The sequence below is a fragment of the Artemia sp. Qi Xiang Cuo genome, chromosome 14, assembly GCF_049724085.1.
Source record: "Artemia sp. Qi Xiang Cuo chromosome 14, ASM4972408v1, whole genome shotgun sequence".
In the NCBI taxonomy this organism is placed as follows: domain Eukaryota; kingdom Metazoa; phylum Arthropoda; class Branchiopoda; order Anostraca; family Artemiidae; genus Artemia; species Artemia sp. Qi Xiang Cuo.
In genome coordinates this window covers 42,256,464-42,278,334 of record NC_142807.1, presented here as the reverse complement: position 1 = coordinate 42,278,334, position 21,871 = coordinate 42,256,464, and the positions used below count along the sequence as shown (strand labels likewise).

Here is a 21,871-nt window from a genome sequence, read left to right as displayed (position 1 = left end):
ATAATTAAAAAAAAAAACACATGGAAATAGAATTGCTGAGATTGCAAACATTATTTGTCGAATCCGAAATAACTTACACAATATCATCTCGTATCTGTTTTGACGTTGGGCCTCCACGCTCGAACTTGGCACGGAACAATGAATTGTTCCGGTATTGATTTTCCATTGAAAAGGATTTTACGGGGATTTTCAACACGTATCGAAGGGTACTTCAAGCTCTAAAGAGAAGAATAGAAGTAATTAGCAACAATAGACCTCATATAATTAACAGAAAAACCATTTTCATTAAAATCTACGACAAAAAAAAGAATGATTTAGAATAATCGTTTTACGAAGTCACTCAATATCCTGTTTTTTAAAGGATTAGGACTACAAGGCCTAAGACAGGATTTGTTGGAAGTACAAAGGACAGTGAAAATAAAATATGATTGTTTGAATTAGTTAAGTAGAACTTAAACAGTCACGAATATTTTAAAAAGCTTTAAAAAAATCAGGAATTAAATTTTTAATGATGAAGATCCCATATGCAGTTATGCGGATTTTGCTAATAGCAGGCACCAAATAAAAAAAAAAAAAAACGTGCGAGAAAAATAATAAATAAATAATTTTGTCTATCTGTTTTCACGGTTCAGGGCGGCAACACTGACGCAAATGTTTTACTGCTCTAAAAACTTCATAGTTTTGAAAATACCAAAACAGAAATCTTAGAAAGTCATGATTTTCAGGTATGAATTGACCTAAGATAGATCCATTAGGGGGGGATGCTTATATTTTGATGTCCTTGGTACTCTAAGTCCGGATTAGGACTAATAGTTTTAGGTAGTCCTCAAGATCCTACAGAGTACTGAAAAAAAAAAAAACTACATTAAATAATGCCGTATCCATATGATTCAAAATGAGATTTCAGCACTTGCTAGTTGTATCGCCATAAAAAGAAAGACATAAACAGAACTCTGCTGAAGAAACGTATTTTATTTTCGTATGAGAATAAAATGTGTGCGCTTTAGATGTGTACACTCATTTAAAATCTTCTAGTTCTTTACGATCAATATCGACAAATTTACAGGTATTCTTAGATTTTTATTACATGATTTTTAAGTTTCCCGACCTTTTTTGCATCCACACCCTTTTCAGTTTAATATAATGATTCAACACCCCCTTTCAAAAAAGCTCATATGTTTTTTTCAGGAACACGGCATTACCATATCAGGTAGTTTTACAAAAGTCATTTCCATGAGATAAAAAAGTATTTTTCATAATGCCTCATAATGCACAAGAGCTTATTAATGCGCGTTTCCTTTCAAAAATGAAATTTTCTACTCAACCTTATTTACCATTTTTGTATTCCTTGTGGGGAACGATCCTCGGTCCAGGGCAGCCAAGCATGGGCACCCATCCGATGGGGGGGGGTCTGCCCCCCTCCTTTTGGCTGAATGGCGCTGCCTTATATTTTTAAATTTTTATTCTGATATTTCTATTATACAGAACTGGAAGTGCCGAGTAGAACATGTAAGCCCCCACCCCCCTAAAATTCAGCTTGTGGGAGCCCATGCAGCCAAGTACCGAGTGTTTTTAGTGTTAACCAAAATTTTAGACAGCCACATTTCAGAAATAATTTCTATTCTCAGGTATAAGATGTACCAACATTTGCTTTTTAATCCCAGTAGACAATGGAAGGTTTTACCTAAAGAATGTCAATCCTTTATTCATAATGCTTAAAATAAAACGAAATTCGGGATTTCAGAATTTCGGGAGTTCTCGATCACGAAATGAATGACAAAAACGCGATCTGAGATAAAATGTAAAAATACTACAATAATACTACAAATACTATTAAAATATTATCTTCGTGTTTTGAAATTACCACAACTTAGTTCTACATGATTCTGTATATTCTTATTTGTTAGCAATACTAGTACTGTAATATTTGTATAGCAAAGCCCAAAATATGAGGGTTAAAAGATACTAAAAAATAAACAAAAAAAGATCCTCCTGAACCGACATTTCAGTCGCAGTTTTTTTTTACAGGGTCAAGTAGCAAGCTTGGCGTCAAATATGTACTTACTTTGCCTTTTCGAGAAGCCTCAATCATCTTAAAATCTGGATCAGGAACTAGAATCCTTTCACCAATCTTAACAGGAAATTCTTTCGCTGTGTTGTAGAGACTCACATTCAAGGCTTGAGAAGTATCTACAGCAAGAGTTAAGCATCTTAAAAACAGATACTTAAGTTAAGCGAGAGAAGACTTAATGATTTTTGCTTCAAGACATAACTTTCACAATTCAAATTGACAGAACCATCATTACTGTAATTGATTATCTACAAATGACTGTGAACATACACAGATTTTCAGGAGTAACCATCCATTGTAGAAAGAAACTATTCTTTCTGATTCTAAGGAGCCAGACAACTTTTGAACGATATAATGACAAGCAAAATTTACGCTACAATCTACGAAATGCACTCACTTAAAAACTGCCCATGCTCGGCAGAGATTTACCCACAGTCGAAGTGCCAGGTATGCACTTCGGTTGGGTGAGGCTCACAATATTGATATCCACGAAGACAGACAAGTCTCAAAATAGTCGTAGACAATAGACAAGACTAATGTCAAAAAATAGGTTTTAGTATATCTGGATTGATTACCAGTTCAAATTCCATTAATTCCTTTCAGAGTCAAAATGTGTTTGCGGCCGGTCTCAGGCTCTTTAGCCATACAATCAAAAGCCGAAGTCAATGTCTTTAAACTACCCCTTAGCTCAATTGAAGCCTCTTAATCTTGTTCCCCTCAGTCATTGTCAACAATCACTATCTTATCTCAGATATTATTAAGGCTGCATATATTCTTATTTTTCAGAGTCCCTATTTTATCGCTATACAGAGTAATTAAGCAGCTAAAATTACAGAAAATAATGACTTTCAAGATGAATCGATAGCTGTAAATGGTAACAGAAAATTGATTCAAATTTTACCTATTTTAACGACAGTTTAAGCTCTTTTTATTAGAATGACTAGAAAAAAAACAAGTTGTAAGCGAAAAAGTTAGCATTTTTACAGTAGGTTCTTCTAGAACTACTACTGCTACTACTACTACTAACAGCTCACCGCAGCACCAAGCCACCTGAGGCCAACACAGCTACGCACGCTCCTCCTCCACCCCAATCTATTCAATGCCTCCCTTTTTACACCAGCCCACGAAGTTCCCATTTCCTTTAGATCTTTCTTTATGACGTCCTCCCACCCCAGACGACGACCTGCTTTCCGTTTAGCCCTAGATGGTTGGCCGAAAAGAACAATCTTCGGCAATCTGTCATCCTTCATCCGCACAACGTGCCCTAGCCACCTCAACCTTTCTTTCATTATAACCTTAGAGAGTGGTATTGAACCATATTTTATGTACAGCCTATTATTTGAAATAGGATCAATCAGCCGGGTACCCAGAACACTCCTTAAGCAATTTCTCTGGAAAACATCTAGCAAATTTTCATCCATTTTTCGGAGCGCCCATGCTTAAGAGCCATATGTAACCGCAGTCGTCCCTTTAGATTCTAAGATTCTGATTTTGGTTTGCAAACTTATCTTCCTATTCTTCCAGTCTTTTTTTAACTGTGAAAAAACACTCTGAGCCTTGGCTATTCTATATTTAACATCTTCACTGCTCCCACCATCTTTACTAATAATACTACCAAGGTAAGTGAAGCTGCCCACCTGATCAATCTTTTCATTACCCAACGTCGACTTTTCATCTTCACTTATTCCTAGCCTTAGTGACTTAGTCTTCCTAACATTAATTTTCAAACAAATTCTAGCACCCTGAACTCGCAAAACCCCTAAAACTTCATTCATTTTGCTCACACTTTCATCTATGATGCTTAAATCATCAGCATAATCCAAGTCCAGGAGACTTTTTCCTCCCCATTTGATTCCGTGGTCTCCCATTGCCTTTCCTGTGCTCCTTAAAACAAAGTCCATCAAAATAATCCATACAAAGGGGGATAGAACACAACCCTGGTTAACTCCTGATTTAATGCAAAACTTGCTGCTTGCCTCAGTTCCTACCTTAACCGCAGCAGTGTTATTCTCGTACATAGCACTAATCACTTTAATGTATTTGTCTGGTATACCATACAAGGATAAAACCTTTACTAAAGTCCTTCTATTAACGGAAACGAACGCTTACTCATAATCTATAAAACTGAGGACCAAAGATGTTTGAAAACTCAGGCACTTCTCAATTATTAGCCTAAGAGTGAAAATTTGGTCGACACATCCTCTACCTTTTCTAAAATCGCACTGCTCTTCTCTTAAAACTTTGTCTACGGCATCTCTCAGTCTAAAAAGTATCATATTACTAAGTAATTCACTACCTACAGAGACCAGACTAATACCTCGATAATTACCACACTCACTTTTATCCCCTTTCTTATAAAGTGGCTTAATTAAGGTTTTCCTAAAACCGTTAGGTACTTCCCCTTTTTCATAAATCATATTCTTAATCTTCAGTAACTTATTTCTAACCTCAGAGCCACCATTTTTAAGAAACTCATTTACCACCCTATCATCACCTGTAGCCTTATTATTCTTTAATCCTTTTAGTACTGTCGCTAATTCCTCCTCAAAAATAAATTTTTCTTCACATCCAAGGTATCACAAACTTTTTCATTTTCCTCTATATCTTTTCCTGTAAATCTATCTCGGTTTAGCAGATCCTCAAGACGATCAGCCCAGCCATCTTTAGTTTTTTCCCTATCACTGATTACGGCCCCATTTCTATTTTTAACTAGGCCAGGTCTGGGTTGACTAATCACTCTCTATTTGTTAACATGTTAATACAGTAATTTGCTATTATGTCGTCTAGCTGAATCTTCCACATCTTCGCCAATTTTATCCATGGCCTCCACTTCACACCTCCTTAGTTCATATTTTAATGTTTTTTTCCACTTTCTTTACATTTCTTTTGTTTTCATGCGATCTATCACTCAGATAATTCTAGTGAAAGTCCTTTCTCCTTTCTATTAAACATAAATCTTTTTCACTAATATTGTTAGCTGCAGTTCTAGCTTTCTTCACTAATACACATTCAGCAACTTCACAAATTATTTTTCTAAAGTTATTCCAACCATCTTCTACATTATGAAATTTTAAACTCTCAAGTTTAGTATTCAACTGTTCCTGGAAAGTTTCTATCAAATTCTCATCCTGGAGTCTACCAACACCATAACTTCCCGGGAGGTAGTTACCCTTCCGATATTTCAGCTTTAAATTAAACCCTGACCCTAACAGATGGCGGTGTTTACTTTTAACATCAATAACAGCACTCCTATATACCCTAGCATCCTGTAATGATCCTGCTAGTCTTTGGTTTACTTTAAATTAATCAATAAGGTTTGCTGTCTTACTATCAAGTGAATACCATTTTAACTTATGAGCCATTTTAGGACCAAACACCGTATTGGTTATAACTAGATTGGTATACCTACAAAATTGCAAAAGTCTGTATCCATTACTGTTTTCTTTTCCTACACCAAATTTACCTAGGATAGGATACCATCTATCCCTATTTCTACCAACCTGGGCGTTAAAATCTCCCAGTAATAAGATCATATTTCTACCTAGGACCCAGTCTATTTACTCCTGTACCTGAAAGTAAAATTCAGATGAGTCACTAGTATCTCAGTCAGTTAGCTCTATGGTGGCATATACTACTATAACTGATACCTTGAACTTTCTAGTCGTAAAATGATCTATTAGTATTCTATTAGTAATACATTCCTAGCCTAAAAAAGACCTAGCAGCTTCATTATTCATCATGAGCCCTACTCCCTGTCTATGTACCCCATCCTTCCTGCCTGAGTAAACAAATTCGACTCGTTATATATTCATGCCTACAAATGTTATGCTACTACGGGGAGGCAACCCATAAGAGATAAATTAGCTAGGAAGAGGTTTTTCAGCCCAAAAACGCCCATAAAAAAATACCAAGCCCAGAAAAATTGTCCATTAGTCAGAATCCCGTACGAATGCTGTGTCGTTTACTAGGCTATAATTTCCTCGAGGGGCGCCACTCCTCAAGTAGGAATAGAGTTGACCGCAAGGTCCCGAGTCTTGCAGGTACCCCAAAAGGGTCAAGGCAGCCCTTTGCAGAGGCCGTTGTCCATAGATCTGGATCTTACGCCCTGCCACAGTTGTCCTCCTATAGAGGATCCTCCCCCGAAAGTGTTCTGCATCACCATGCAATTTAACCCATTACTGGGAGAAGGTTTGCAATTCATGGGACTTGTGGACAAACCAGTGGCCCCTTTTGAGTGTACATTTGAAAGGCCTTCTTCCTCCTCCGCCTGTGTTTATGACCCCAGGCGAGGGTGCCCCAGTTTCTATTATGGACCCCCAGGGACAAGATCCCCCCCTTGGTCCATGCCTCTTATGGAGGTGCCCTACATATCTGTAGAGCGTTCCCCTATCGCCACCTGGGGACACGCTGAATGGCCTGGGGGAGGCCTGGAACATAAAAATGAAATTAATTAAATATATTATGTGTCCTTTAAACATGGAAAATTGCATAGTATTTTGTGTAAATTCTAAAATACCATACTATCATAAAGAGGCATGAACAAAGTTAGACAGCGTACTTTTTGGTGTTCTTACTTTGTATAACTCATCAGTGGATTGAAAAAATAGTTTCTATACAAATTTATTTATTTACTCAACATTAACTTTTAAAACTATTATGAAAACTAATGTCTAACCCGTTTTATTGATTTACTTCCACATTAGCTTGTAAAACTAATGTAAAACACTAATGTAAAACTAATATAAAACTAATGTCTAGCCTTATTTATTTATTTTATTCAACATTAGGTTGTAAAACTAATGTAAAAAACTAATGTAAAATTGATGTTTGACCTAATCTATTGATTCACTTCAACATTAGCTTGCAAAACTAATGAGTGTGGTGAGGGAAGGGCGAGGGGGTAGTGTGGAAATAATTGGTGTGTTTTAAACAAAACAAATCAAGATACACCCTCTCCTTGTTCTCCTCCTTTGTATTAGCCACCCTCATTATAAGGATCTTTGCTTTATGTTAATTATATATATATATATATATATATATATATATATATATATATATATATATATATATATATATATATATATATATATATATATATATATATATATATATATATATATATATATATATATATATATATATATATATATATATATATATATATATATATATATATATATCATATATATATATATACATATATATATGGGAGGATCTTTAATACTTCAAGATCTTCCTGCAACATTTCCTGCAATTTTCAACCTAACAACCTTAGCCATTACTGAGACATAGTAGATACGCCTTTTTGAAAACCTGGAGGCCCTTAAACTGTTCAGATCAAATTCAATAGCAGTAATAATAGCAGTAGCAGTTACAGTCGACGTATATTGATGGCGAAGAAAAAATTCTGGATATGCACACAACTATGCTTTAGAAGTTTCAGCGAGATTATTACTTTGGCACATAGAAGGAGTTCCATGAATTCCAAAGAATTGGACAGTCATGACTTCCCCTTTCTTGTTTATACTAGTACAAATCTTTTCAGGCTACATGAGCTCATGAAAATAACTTTATGACCCTCTTCCTCAAAAACTCGCCGATGAATAGTCACTACTGACTAATTTTGAATAATCTCCAAGAAGCCTTGTGTAGGAACCAGAGGCTACGCATTCTCCTCCTCTACTCCAGCCTATTCAAAGCTTCCCTATCTATTCTATTCAAACAAAAAAAACCTAAGGACAGTCAACTTCTATTATCCCTGATCCATGAAAAAAGAAAGCAGTGGCATTTTATAAGAGCTGTACTCAGGTCAACCTATGTTCACAGCAAAGAAAATATAGTCTATCTGCAATCTAGGTTAAAGAAAAAAATTTTTATTTTGTTATAAATTTTCATTATTACCGTAGAATTACCGTATAAAATGCACAAGTACCGTAGAATTTTACCCAAATTTGTTCATAAACTATTATATGTACTTATGTATTATAAATTATCCACCGCTATAGAGTGTACAAGGAAACCAGACAAACGGGTATTTACTAGATTAATTAAAAAAAAACTATGTCAAAAAAATATAAAAGACTATGTCAATATAAAACGAACAGAAATTAATTAACAAACCCCTTCCACGAAATAAGTTTTTCAAAGAAAAGTATAGAACTCCACCAAACAAAAAATGAGCAAAAACAAAATCGAATAATCTACCAAGAGGGGCTCCGAGCACAACCCACGCTAACCTCCGCCAGTTCCGAGTCCGACTCGGTCACTCATCACAATTGTTGTTGTTGTTGTTTGGGATTTGACGCGTTCGACCAACCGGTCATATGCGTTCGTATCATTCGATTTTTCTGTGCCTTCTGTAAACACTAGCTTGCTATTTTATAGAGGATCAAGTAGTAGCATTATAAATACAATTGATAGGTATTAGTGGCATAACCTAATAGATTATTACAAGTTTCTAATAGGTTATCAGCACAAGAAATTATAATTCTTTTGATGAACTAACCTCTTATTGCAGAAAATAAATAAACACCAAGTAGAAAACTTTTTCAGGAAATTAAGTTCAATTTCCACATTCCTGATTCTTAATTAAAAGAATATTCATATACAAGCAAGGTCGGATCCAGGGAAGGGGGAGCGAGGGAGGAGGGGGGAGGGGTCATCTTGGGAACGGGCAAAAAGTCCCGTCATCTGATTTCTATTACTTGATTATGAGATCAACGTTTGGATGTTTGAAAAGTATGATATTTGAAAAGATTTGAGGATGCTTGGTCTATCCAATGCCCCATGAAGGTAAAAGAGAACCAGAAACCAGACTTTTATAAAATAAGATTATTCAGCAACAAAACTAATAATACTACTGATAGGTTATCAGTGACATAGCCTGATGGGTTACCAAAAGATTTCAAGAACTTAGCATTAATAGTTTATCAGCATGGAAAATGTTATATTTTCTTGATGAATTAGCCTCTTATTGAAATAAGTTAATAAACAAAAATTAGAAAAAGTTTTATCAAAAGAACATGCTTTTCGTCATTGTAAAAACAAGAGTAAAACAACAGGAAATTTACCAAAGACAGTGAAAATGTTTAAACCTTAAGAATATTTCAGCTCTATATTCAAGAACCGTTCTCAGCAAACCACAAGTATAAATAAAATAAGACTTACAATAGAATACGATCCCCAAAACAAAAATTGAAAAAAATATAACAGTCCCAGAGACGACACTAGGAAATTCGTTCAGGTACAGATTAAGAACATGTTTTTAATGCTAATATTGTTTTTTTTTTTGTAGCTGACCTAATAGGTCTTTATATAACAGGTTCATCAGTATTGGCTAATGGTTGTGTAATATAATTTGTCATATCGATTTTAATTATACTTGTGCACAAAGCATTAAGTGGGTGCTTCCCTAAATCTCAATTGATAGAAATAAATAAACATATATCATTATTATCACTTAAAATAAATAAATAAATATCGTTTAATACTTGTCGTTATTTAAGTGCAACCCAAAATATGATTCAACACAGTAGGATGAATTCACACATTCAAGTCTTCTATACTAGGATCTACACTACAATATTACAGCCTACACAGCCAAGATATTAATCAACATATCAATTTTGAAAAACAGCAATTTTAATATTCTTGCAACATACTAGAAAACAGCAGACCTTTAGACAGTACCGATATAACTAAATATAACGATATAACTGTATTCTGGACGGACAGTCCCAAGTGGTTTCCTCTTGTATTTTAGAAGGGATAGATGTATCTCTTAATGTTTATGCAGATGATGTCTTCAACCATGGCCGTACGGTGCTGACGTTTGAGAAAAACTATTCCATTCTAAGGCGAGAATTAAGTTTAAAATCAGAAAAATCAGAAGAATCAGAAAAATCAGAGAAATCAGAAAAATCAGAAAAATCACGCTGAAAAATCAGAAGTCACACTATTCAACCGGGGCCCAGTTCCTGAAAGATATAAAGTTGATCTTGACGGAGTGTCGGTTGCTCCTAAACCTGAAATGAAATATCTTGGCCCTCCTCGTCCGTCATTTCCAGCGCCGGACGTCCAATTATTTGGTTAATTATTGTGCTTGTATGCTTATTTTATAAATTTTGGTTTTGTTTTATTTCTCATTTTCCGTCTTTCTCTTTTCTTTTTTTGTTCTCTTATACTCCGTTTGTTGTGTTTACAGCGGGTCGTAAATAAATTCAATTCAAATCCAAGCCGTGCCATATTATTCAAATAGACAAACAATACGGTAATACTTATTGGGCGTAGCTTGAATTCTAGTCACCATAGGTGCACACAGGTTTAACCCATAGGACCCATAGGGACGGTGAAAGCCAGAACTTTTTTTGGGGGCAGGGTTTTACGGTTAGAGTTTAATACGAGCATAAACTACACGATATACCCCCCCTAAAACTCCCGTCATTACGCTATTCACCTAATGTTTATTGAGAGTACGATCAATATCTACATTACGAGGCACATGATAAGATGGGAACGACACCACATTCAGGATTATTTATGTTCGTTTTATGTTTTAACGCCATTTTGCAATATAATTTGAAAAACTCAGTGATCAAATATTTCTTTCTTTTCGTTTTAATATCATATACAGGGTTATCCTATACAAGAAGGGATACCCCTTAACCTACCGCTCTTTACGCTAAAATTCACCTTTTGCGTAGTAAAATTACCCCTGAAAAGCGTAAACCCATTATTTTTTTTTGGAGAAGGGAGAGGGGGCTGAAACACTAAAAGGATTCCGGAAATCGGAGGAGAAAGGAAATGGGACAAGTATTTCTGTTGGAAGTTGCCCTGCACCCTTTCCGCCCTTGTGCAGGTAAGCACATGAATGTAATCTTTTACTTCAAGCAAAAATATTTATGCTAAAGAACGGAAACCAAGGCCGTATCCAGGGGGGGGTTACCCGGTTCGAACCCCCCCCCCCCCGAAATTTTGACCGAGTCGAAAATAAGCCGAAAATTAGTAAAACCTAGGTAAAAATCAGTAATATTAGTCGAAAACTGAGTCAAAAATTAGTAACCCCCCCCCCGAAAAAAAAACCTGGATCCACCCTTGACGGAAACATATGTTCCATTTCAGAATATTGCGCATTTTTTGGTTAATATAACAAGGTGAACGTAAGCTGAGCTCAGGCTCTGACCAAAATGGCCCTTTGCTTCCAGCCCCATATTTACAACGATCTTTTTCCAGTTTGTGTTGATTATACTGACACATAAAATGTTTATATTGACCTGTTTGTTAAAATTTTCAGCATTCTTAGTGTATTACATGCTAAGAAAATACAAATAAGCCAAAATTAATTTCCCTAAAATATTAGAAGGAGACTAAAAAAACAGTCTCCTAAAATGTTTCAACATACGAGATGTACACACAACGACCGTAAAAAAAAACCTTGCATACTATAGTTTTAAAGGCTAGAAAAATGAAATTCACCTCGGAACTCCTTCGGAAATATGACTATTTGCAACTACACAGCCTTGTACTGCTTTACCACGATTAATTCCTTCTTCAAGAGTATTGACAGGCACTATTTTGAAATTTTGTTTGCTGTCTTGATTTTTAAGGCCCTATAAAGGTAGATGAAGAAATATTACCAAAAATAAATAAATACAAAATAGGAAGCTTCGAATCTTTATTGTGCAATTCCAAAATAATAAAATATATCCAGGTTTTTACAAACTATTGAATGTTTTTCTCGGAATAGCCAAGATTATCCATGGATGTTTCTTGAGGGGGGAGGGCTCTTAGACCCTCCCCCCTTTATGTCTTGAATGTCGTTTCAAGCCCCAATTTTAAACAAAATAAATGAAAATAGCATATGAGAACATAAAACGACTATAAAAAGATTAATATAAACTGAAACAAAACAAAGCATTCTGGTTTTGCTTAGTCTTTAGGAACTTAAATAACAATGGTATATATTTAGGTCAGATTTCAATTAAGGTTAATGAAACTTTGTACGGAATTTTTACGCAAATAACATATGAAATGTTAATCCCTTGGAACTAGATCTCTTGGCAACACTATTTATTTACTTTTTTTACAAGTACTAAAGCATTTATGGAAAGGATTTTATTTTGAAAAAATTGTTAGTAATCGTAGTGGGAATACCTTAAAGCACAATATGTGAAAGTAGTTTAGTCGGAATTTGGCCATAAGACCTTAATCTCAAGCAACATGAAGTTTATAGCTGGTATTGTTTTTCCGGCAAAGAATTTTTGTAACAGTACTATTAATCACTTGACTATATTCCACTAGTTCTGGCAACTATCATTCTATATACTTACGAAATATATGGGTAGTTACCGAATACAATAGATATTCATCCCCATAAATAACATTACCTTTATCCCTAGAAGACATAAAAGCAGTGATATTAGGAACAAGGCGAGGAAACAGTCTAAGAAAATTGTGAAAAAAGGGGTCAACCTCAAACAAATTGCTATACAAATGATTCTTTCACTACCCGACCAAAAAATATGTGCTGATTCCGAATCCAAAAAGTTTACCGCTCTAGTTCTTTAAAAAATTTGAGTGTTTTTAGGTTGAATTTGAGGTTGAGGCAAAAAATGTGGATTGAGTAAATACCAGCAAATGTGATTCGATATGTCATTCTTACGCTCTTTTTTTTTGCTGATGAACATAAAACTAAATGTTTGAAGTCAAAACAGTTGTTTGGGGCTTCAAGCTTTAAGAGAGAGAGAGAGAGAGAGAGAGAGAGAGAGAGAGAGAGTGAGGTCGGGGAAAGGTTCTAGGAAAATTATAAAAAAAGGGTCAACCTCAAACAAATTTCTATACAAATAACTCTTTCACTACCCAACCAAAAAATAAAGAGAATCAAATCAACCTGGAGCCGGATGCAGTCTGAGTTTCCAGCATATGTGCAGTTGACAACGGCCAACGATTGCAAAACTACTAAAAGAAATTTAGAAGAGAAGCACATAATAAAATTACTAGTTTTCTTTATAAATTACTAAAAGAAATAAAATCCTATAGTTTTTTTTAATACTATGTACAAGAGTATTCTATTTAAAAACGTCTGACAAACTAGGCAAAGAATATCGATGTCCCAATCCTTTGACAGGAACCTGACACAGTAAATCACTGATCTTTATAATTGACCTTTGCGCAAATGGGGTAAAAATTAGTTCAGCTTTCAGCATTATTTTTAGAATTAGACGGATTCTGGTTTCCCAATTGATCCTTCATGAAATTTTACGGGCCACTAATAAAGCCGAAAATAATAAGAAACTACCCGAAACCCAAAAACATTATTTGACAAATTCTCAGTTTACTTGGTAACCAGCGTTTATCAGCTTTACCGACCTTAGCTGAAAGTTATAAAAATAGCTTCACTAACCTGTTTGAGCTTTCATCAAACGACAACTAGCTGAGTTCTGAGGTTTTTTTTTTGTAGAATTGATGTTTTTATTATTATTTTCGCGTTCCAGAATGTAGTTACAAAATAACTACAAAAGAAAGCACGTGCTATTTTGGTAGTATTTTCACTATCTGTTTTTGCACGGGATTGCGATCTCCAAGCACTGTCATAATTATGATGCTATAATAAACAAACACAATTTTCAGGTAGAGAAAATTTACGTCGTTTAATTTTAGGGGGGCTGTTTATCTCACCTTCAAAACTTATAACTCTTTCTTGTGGAAAATGTGTAGATATAAGATAAATTTAAGGTATTTTTTTTAATATAAGGCATAGAGACCCCATCTGAAGTTTGGGATTTGCTATTACATGAGTCCTGAGCTTAGTTCTGTTTTCTGAATATACAAGACTGGAAATCTGTGAGAAGTTTCTATATATATATTTCTTTGCCGTGAAAATCCTTGTGTTTATTTACTTATTTATCTTGATTGGTAGAGTCTACAATCAAAAGCTATAAAAAAAAGTTTCCTGAAGTGCTACAGTATGTCTACAGTCAGTCTACAGTATGGTTAAAAGCCTCAATCAGTTGCAGAAGGCTTACTGGTTGAACTTCCATACTAACGGCAATTTTTACAGACTTTTCCTCCTATAGTTAATGCTTATTTCTTTACGGATTGTTTTCCTAAAAATTGCTTTAAAAATCGAAGGTTTATGAACCATTTCAGCAAAAATCCTGCATAAAAATAGAATCACATGACTTTCAACAATGTTTTTATCGAAAGTGTTATGAATTTCCTACATACTTCTTTTTCTTTAATACCTTATTGAACTCAGTTTCACGTTCCTTTTTACTTTTCATTTATTATTCAATGGGTCCAAGATTATTGGTGATTTTACCTCTATTTTATTTTCGTTTTTATGGATTTTTTTCAATTCTTTACCCTACGTTTTCTGTAACTTGTAGCAACACGAGAGCCAATACCTTGATATTCTACATATTTTGTCACCATTAAGCCTATAGGACCATTCCTAAAAACTGTTTGGTGCACTGTTCTCGAAGACAAGATCAGCAAAAAAAAAAAAAAAAAAAAAAAAAAAAAAAAAAAAAAAAATGTAAATCAAGAAGAGCGTAAGTTTAACTGAACCGATATTTCCCCATTTGATCAGTTTATTGAATACCGTTCAGGAAACGGTTTTTGGCAATCATTTTATAAGTTCTGAATTTTCAGATACGAATATTAGGAGTAACGGCGACAACATGTCAATTTAAAAGAAACAAAAATTTAATTAAAAAGCACTTTCCAAGAAAGCATTCATGAATGGAAAATAAGGTAGTAACAAAATCTTAGAGGAGCAGAAATTAGCCTTGATATTTTTTACTTATAATAGTCATTAAAAAATCTTGTTGTAAATCCCAAATAAAATTTAGAATCAAGATCAATAAATTACAAAAGCAAGAATCCTGACATACTTGAAGAAGAGAATGTATTTTCTTCTGTTTTAGTTTCCCCATTTGCAGAACATTTTCTTCAACGGCTTTTAGAGATCGAAAGAGAGCATCAGCGTGCCCAATGGCGAATTCCGATTCGGAATCAAGTGTTTCACAGACATCATACCAATCTATGGCTTCCTGATATTGTTCAGCGGCTTTCAAGATGTTCCCATAATTTAAAGCAAAATCAGAGTCCTTTGAGCAAACTGGGTCCTTCTCCTTGAAAGTTTTTTTTTAGTTAGTTCATAAGTTTATTAATCCACATTCATAAACAAATAAATAATTAAACAACACTTTCACGCTGGAGAAAACCTATGAAGGTTGGCGATCGCGCGAAATTCCTCGTAACTACTTACATATTAACTCAACTATTTACATAAACCTCAACTATTTAATTAAAACTATTATAAATAAACCAAAAATAGATAAATTATAACCTATATATATATATATATATATATATATATATATATATATATATATATATATATATATATATATATATATATATATATATATATATATATATATATATATATATATATATATATATAAAATAATAAAAAAAATATAGACAAATAAATAAATAACTGAATTAAAAAAATAACAGATAAATAAAATATAAAAGAGAAATAATGATATAAAATATAAAAGAAAAATAATCATAACAAATCTAGTTTCCATCACTCATTATACTCAGCTGATACAACAATTTAAACAACAACCAGAACTAGTTGAAATTCTAAATTTTAATCGGAACACCCACCCCTAACGTGTCCAAATTCTGACGATTTTCCTAAGCCTTTCGTGTGATTTTTTGAAGGGGAGAAGTTTGTTAATGAATACCTACACCTTCCCTCACTCCCAACCCCTAATACTCTTTTGCGTGTACGACTGACGGAAGACCTTATAATATTCGGGGATTACTGCAGTCCCACCCAGTTTGTTTGATCTAGCCTATTTCGGCGTTTTAAGACAAAAATATATGCTTTAATTTTCTAGTAGACGCACCGTTTTGGACATACATCTGTAAAATACTATCTTTGATATCTCAATAATGGTTGAAGATACGATAGTTGAAATACACCCATTGCATCTCACCTTTGAAGTTTACACCAACGACATTCGGCTTTAGCCGGAAAGTGGTTTAATCTAGCGGTAAAAATAAATTTTGTAATATATATGATTGTTAAGGGGTGCAAATTTTAGTTTGAAAAGCTGCATTCCGCATGAATGCGTGAAATTACCCAGGAGTGTATGGATTAAAAAAAAAACTTACTAAATAAAATTACTAAAAGGTTAGTACTAGTCAAAAGTAAAGTTGAACCTGTCAGGCAAAAGACCCTCATTTTTTTCTTAACAAAAATGACAGTTGACTTCATATATAGAGCCAAAATTCGATTCTTTCGTTATGTGGCTTTGGGACTAATTTCATGGGCACCCATAAGGGGGGCAAGGGGGGGGAGGGCCAGGCTCCCCTCTGGCTGAATATCAGTGGCATATGTTTGTATTAATTTAAAAAACTTTGTCAATTGAAAAAATATTCAGAGAAAAGTAAAGAGTTAACTATCAAGTCAAAAATGGACAAAAAAAAATCAAATAATCTTCCAAGCGCAAAACTACCACAAATCAGTATCAACAACTAAATGAAACTCAAAGCTAACAGAAATTATAATAAATAACATAGTCAAACTCAAAACGAGCAAAAATTAACATTACTAGGACTGAAAACCCCCATGCCTTCTCAAGACCAAACATTAACTTAGGCTTTACTGAAAAAAAGACGGTAGATTGTCAGTTTAATACACCTATACTGATATTTATTCCTTAAAAGAAAAAAGGGTAAACAAAAGCGATTAAAATTTTTTTTTTAAGTAAAAAAAAGTGAAATCATTTAAACATATTTTGTTTTCAGTAATGCGCAAATTATGTTCTGGTCTTGAGAAGGCATGGGGGTTATCAGCCCTACTAATTTTTTAGTAGGGCTTTTCGAGTTTTTGCTCGTTTCGAGTTTGACTCGGCTATTTATTCTAATTTCTGTTCATTTTGAGTTTCATTTGTTTATTGATAGTGATTTGTGGTAGTTTTACGCTTGGAGGATTATTTGACTTCATTTCTGCCTATTTTTGGCTTAATGGAGCTCTTTATTTTAATAGGCTTAATGGCTTAATAGGCTTAATAGCCTATTAAATTATTAATAGGCTTAATGGAGCTCTTTAGTTTTCTTTAAAAAATTTGTTTTGTGGAAAAAGTTTTTTTTAGATGAATTTCGGTTCGTTTTTATTTAGTAAGTCATTTTCATGAAATTTTATTCTTATATCTTTTTGTTTTTTTTTCTATAAGATTCTAGTTTGACATAATTGTGAGGGTTTGACATGCCCAATATTCCTAGAAATAGTTGCTGGACCGTTCAACTATGCTGAACAAAATAGTTGTCTAGAAATCTTGACTAGATGTCTTTCGGAAATAAATCGGCTTCAGAGAGGGGCTGATTGCCCTCCAATCTCTTTTTAGTCTTAGAGGACCCTAGAACTTTTAATTTTGAATCGAATTAGCTTCTTTAAATGTTTCAATGATATTTATAGCTATTATAGAGTGGTACTGCCTATAATATTGGAACGCCCCCTATATACTTCCTAGAAGTTTCACCTTAATACTCTTAGCGTCATTGGTTACAGTAAATGTAGTTGTAGCACTAAAGTATACACTTAGTGCCTTCTGGCTAGTTCAAAATCCCCCACAACTTACTCTTAAAGATCTAACTTAATAATATAAGTTGTTCTTGAGATATTGCTTTGTAACCTTTTAAAAGTCCACATGCTCTTAGGTTGGTTTGATTTAGTTCAATGTCCGCCAAAATATTTCTTATATTTGTTTACTGAAGACGTTGTCTTTGGACTATTGGCTACAAAATGGCTATCTCACAATTTCGATCGAATGTGTTCGGGGAAAATAGTATATCAGGGGGGGGGGGCTATTTTCTCTCCATCAAACTTGACTCTTAAAATGGAACTAGAACTATGCAGTTCAAATCAAATGAGCCTCCTCTAAAGTTCACAAGACCACCTCTTCATAAAAACCTTACATCCCCCCGGGGCATAACTTAAAACCCTTACTCCCATACTCTAGGGGGTCGTGTCAGCCCCAAAGACCATGTTATGATATCTTTGGATTATTTTTTAATAAATGGCTTTCTTAAAATTTCTATCGGATGTATTTGGGGAAAATATGACGTGGGGTTGGAATATAGCTGCCCTCTGATAAATTTGACTCTTAAAACGGCTCTTCAACTTCCGATTTCCAATCCAATGAGCCCCCTCCGAAGTTTATACGACCACCGTTTCCATAAAAACCTTAAATGCCCTCGGGGCATATCGTAAAACCTTGCCCTGAGGACTGTGAGGGGATTCTCATCCTCAACGACATAATTTCTGGACTTATAAACTACGTCAAACAAAACAACTATTCAAAATTTTGAATGGAAGTGTGTGGAGAAATGATGGGCGTGTGGGGGGGGATAGTTGCTCTTCAATCACTTTTGTCTATTAAAGAGGGTGCTAGCCCCCTCAATTACCAACCGACTGAGCCCTGTTTAAAGTGTCTACGACAACAAATGGCCATCTTGGGATTTCTATCAGATGCGTTTCGGGAAAATGCAACGTGTGTGTGTGGGGGGGGGGGGAGTATTTGTCTTCTGATCACTTTGAATCTTAAAAAACACTATAACTTAAAAAAGCAATATAACTGGTTGCCCTCCATGAGCTCTTTTTGAAGTTCCTATAACATTTATTTCTATAAGAAGTGCCCTGGTCTAAAAAACAAAACAATGTATTGGGTCCACGTCGCTCTTAAATTAGGCAGCGCTATCGCGCTGCTTATGATATTTTGTCTTGAGATTTCAATTATACAGTACTGGAAGTGCCGATTAGACCAGGTAAGCCCCCCCCCTAAAATTCAGCCTATGGGCACCCATGACTAGTTTTAGTCTTTTCTTACACCTCAGCAATCGGTACACTTAAAGTATATAAAATGATCTTAGTGCAGATAGCCACGATATTTTTGTGACAAAAAAAAAAAAAACTCCAATTGGCATTCTTCTGTTCTTAATTCTATAACCACCGACAAGATAGGTAACACTAGTGGATTAGTTTGGACGATTCCCCTGTTTCTACGGCATCACCGATAGCAGCACAACTTTTATAAAATCTAGAAGAAATAATTTACCGGAAGTGCTTAATTTACATCTTTACAACAAATAATGATTCGAAAGTTAGTGTTGACTATTTTTAAGGTTTTATACATTAAATTTACCTCATACCATGTGAACTGAAAATAAAATTATCTAACTAATGATAATGGTGAGTATAAGCGAGACTAAAGGGAACTAATCGACATGGCAGTGCTGAACTCGAATACCGTTCATTGATCAACAAACGGCGTGTTATCCCCCAGTAGTAGGTCTTTTAGTGATGGATTGATTAAAAAAAACTTTTTTCACAAAACAAGTTTTTCAAAGAAAAGTAAAAAGCTCCATTAAACAAAAAATGAGCAGAAATGAAGTTAAATAATCTTCCAAGCGTAAAGCTACTACAAATCACCATCAACAAATAAAAGAAACCCAAAACGAACAGAAATTGCAATAAATAACCGAGTCAAACTCAAACCGAGCAAAAATTAACAGGAGTAGTACTGACAACCCCCTCAAGACCTGAAAATAATTTACACTTTACAAAAAAAAAAAAAACATTTCAAGTATTTTCACATTTTTTATACATTAATAAATAAAAGGTTCCTGAAACTTTAAGGAATAAACGTCAGTATATTTATATTAAACTGACAATCCACGGTCCTTTTTTATTTTTTTTAAGGACAGTGCAAATTATGTTCTGGTCTTGAGAAGGAATGGGGGTTGTCAGCACTACTCATGTTAATTTTTGCTCGTTTTGAGTTTAACTCGGTTATTTAATTTCTGTTTGTTTTGGGTTTCATTTATGTTGATGGTGATTTCTGGTAGTTTTACGCTTGGAATATTATTTGACCTTTTCTGCTCATTTTTGGTTTAATAGAGCTATTTACTTTTCTTTGAAAAACTTGTTTTGTGGGAAAAGTTTTTTAAATTAATTTCTGTTCGTTTTTTATTGACACAGTCTTTTTCGTGGATTTTTTTTCTTTTTTGTCTTTACGGTTTTTTCTATAAGAATCCCTAGTTTGGCTTGCTATTTGCATGTTGGAGGAACTTTTTCACCAATTTTTAATCCTGCCAGAAGTAGTATTGTTTAATTTAATTTTATGCCTCCTCAGGCTGACCTAAAAAACAAAACATAATATCATTCCCCCAAAAATTCTTTCTATTCTCTTTGACAACTTGGATTCATTTACACTCTTTTGATTTATTTAGATTGAAAGAGCAGACGCAGTAATAGTAGTAGCCCCAAAAGTTTCAACTTAATACCCCCAATCGTTATCGCTATATTGCTTTTGGTGAATTATTGGCAGCCATAAACACTACACCTTTTGATTTAGTTTTAAAGCAACATTTAGGTTTAAAGCATAAAGTGTCGATTACATAGTTGTGTGGGGGGGGGGGGGGTGACACACCCAATGTCCCTAGAAACATAGTTGCTGAACCGTTTTCCTATGCTGAACAAAGGGACTGTCAAAAATTTTTGACTGCATGTATTTGGAAAATGAATGGGCGTGGGAGGAGAGCGGCTTACCCTACAATCTCTTTCGACTCTTAAAAATAGTACGAATTTTTTGATTTAGTTAAACATCCACCGAAATATTCCTTAAAATCTTCACCTTAATACTCTTAACTTGCGTAGTAGAAATAGTTGTAGTACCATTATTAGCATTATGCGTCTAGCACCTTTGGTTTCTTAAACATCCCCTTGAAAACGCGCTGAAAGTTTTAACTTAATACCATCAGCCGTTTCTAAAGCATTTCTGATACGTCCTCTTAACAACCTGTGTGGGCAGAGTGTGTTCGATTTAGTTCCATACAGTTTCAATATTTCCCAAAATTTTCGCCTTAATTACCTTAGTTTTAGTAGTAGCAGTAGAATTAGCAGTAGTAGCTTTAGCTTTTATGGTAGCAGAAGTAGTAGAAGTAATAATAATAGTAGCATTAGTAGTAGTATGAGTAGAAGCAAAAGCATAGGATACAAATATTTTTTTTCGGTTAGTTCAACATCCCCCACAACAAACACCGTTAGTTTCAACTTCACATACCAAACTGTTCCTAGAATATTTCTGTTACGCCCTTTTGACAAGCTGCAGATAGACGGTTTGTTTTGATTAAGTTGACTTCCCCTCCCCACAAAACAATTCACTAAAAATTTTACTAAATATTAGTAGTAACTTTTAGTATAAAATTTTAGTAGTAACTAGTAGTAGTATTACTAGTAATAGGGGTAGTACTAGTAGCAGCAGCAGTACTAACTTATTCCCTTTACAAGTAGCTGCAATAGGAGTAGTAGTTGCTGTCCTCAGATCCCTTTGACTCTTAAAAAGGACACTAGAACTTCTGATTACCAGTCCATTGAGCCCTCTCTGAAGTTTTTACGACAACACTTTCTATAAAAACCTTATATACCCCCAGGGCATAACTTACAACCCTTGTCCTGAGAGCTCTGGGGGGTTGTCATTCTTAAAGACATAATTTTCAGACCTTTCGACTACGCTGAACAAAATGGCTATCTTAAAATTTTGATTGGGTGTATATGGGGAAATGATGGGCGTGGGGAGGGGGGACTGGTTGCCTTCCAATCACTTTCGACTATTAAAAAGGCCACTAGCCCTTTCAATTTCCAATCGAATGAACCCCTTTTGAAGTTTATAAGACAACTACTTCCATACGAAGTGTCCTGGTCAATAAAATAAATAA

The 21,871-nt window shown here is 34.5% G+C and overlaps 1 protein-coding gene across 3 annotated transcripts in view; it reads right to left on the bottom strand.

The window, feature by feature from the left end:
- Positions 1-21,871, bottom strand: part of LOC148944486 (tetratricopeptide repeat protein 5-like) — a 40,470-nt gene continuing 18,599 nt past the window's right edge. Inside the window, exons 5-8 of one of the 3 annotated variants that reach the window (XM_089100199.1) lie at positions 14,965-15,204; positions 11,546-11,679; positions 2,066-2,210; positions 1-218 (exon numbers count right to left, since the gene is read on the bottom strand). In XM_089100199.1, the coding sequence (XP_088956325.1) occupies positions 84-218; positions 2,066-2,210; positions 11,546-11,679; positions 14,965-15,204 (654 nt within the window). In that variant the 3' untranslated portion in view covers positions 1-83. The remainder of the gene's footprint in view (positions 219-2,065; positions 2,211-11,545; positions 11,680-14,964; positions 15,205-21,871) is intronic. The other 2 variants (XM_089100198.1, XR_016142838.1) reach the window with 2 other exon arrangements.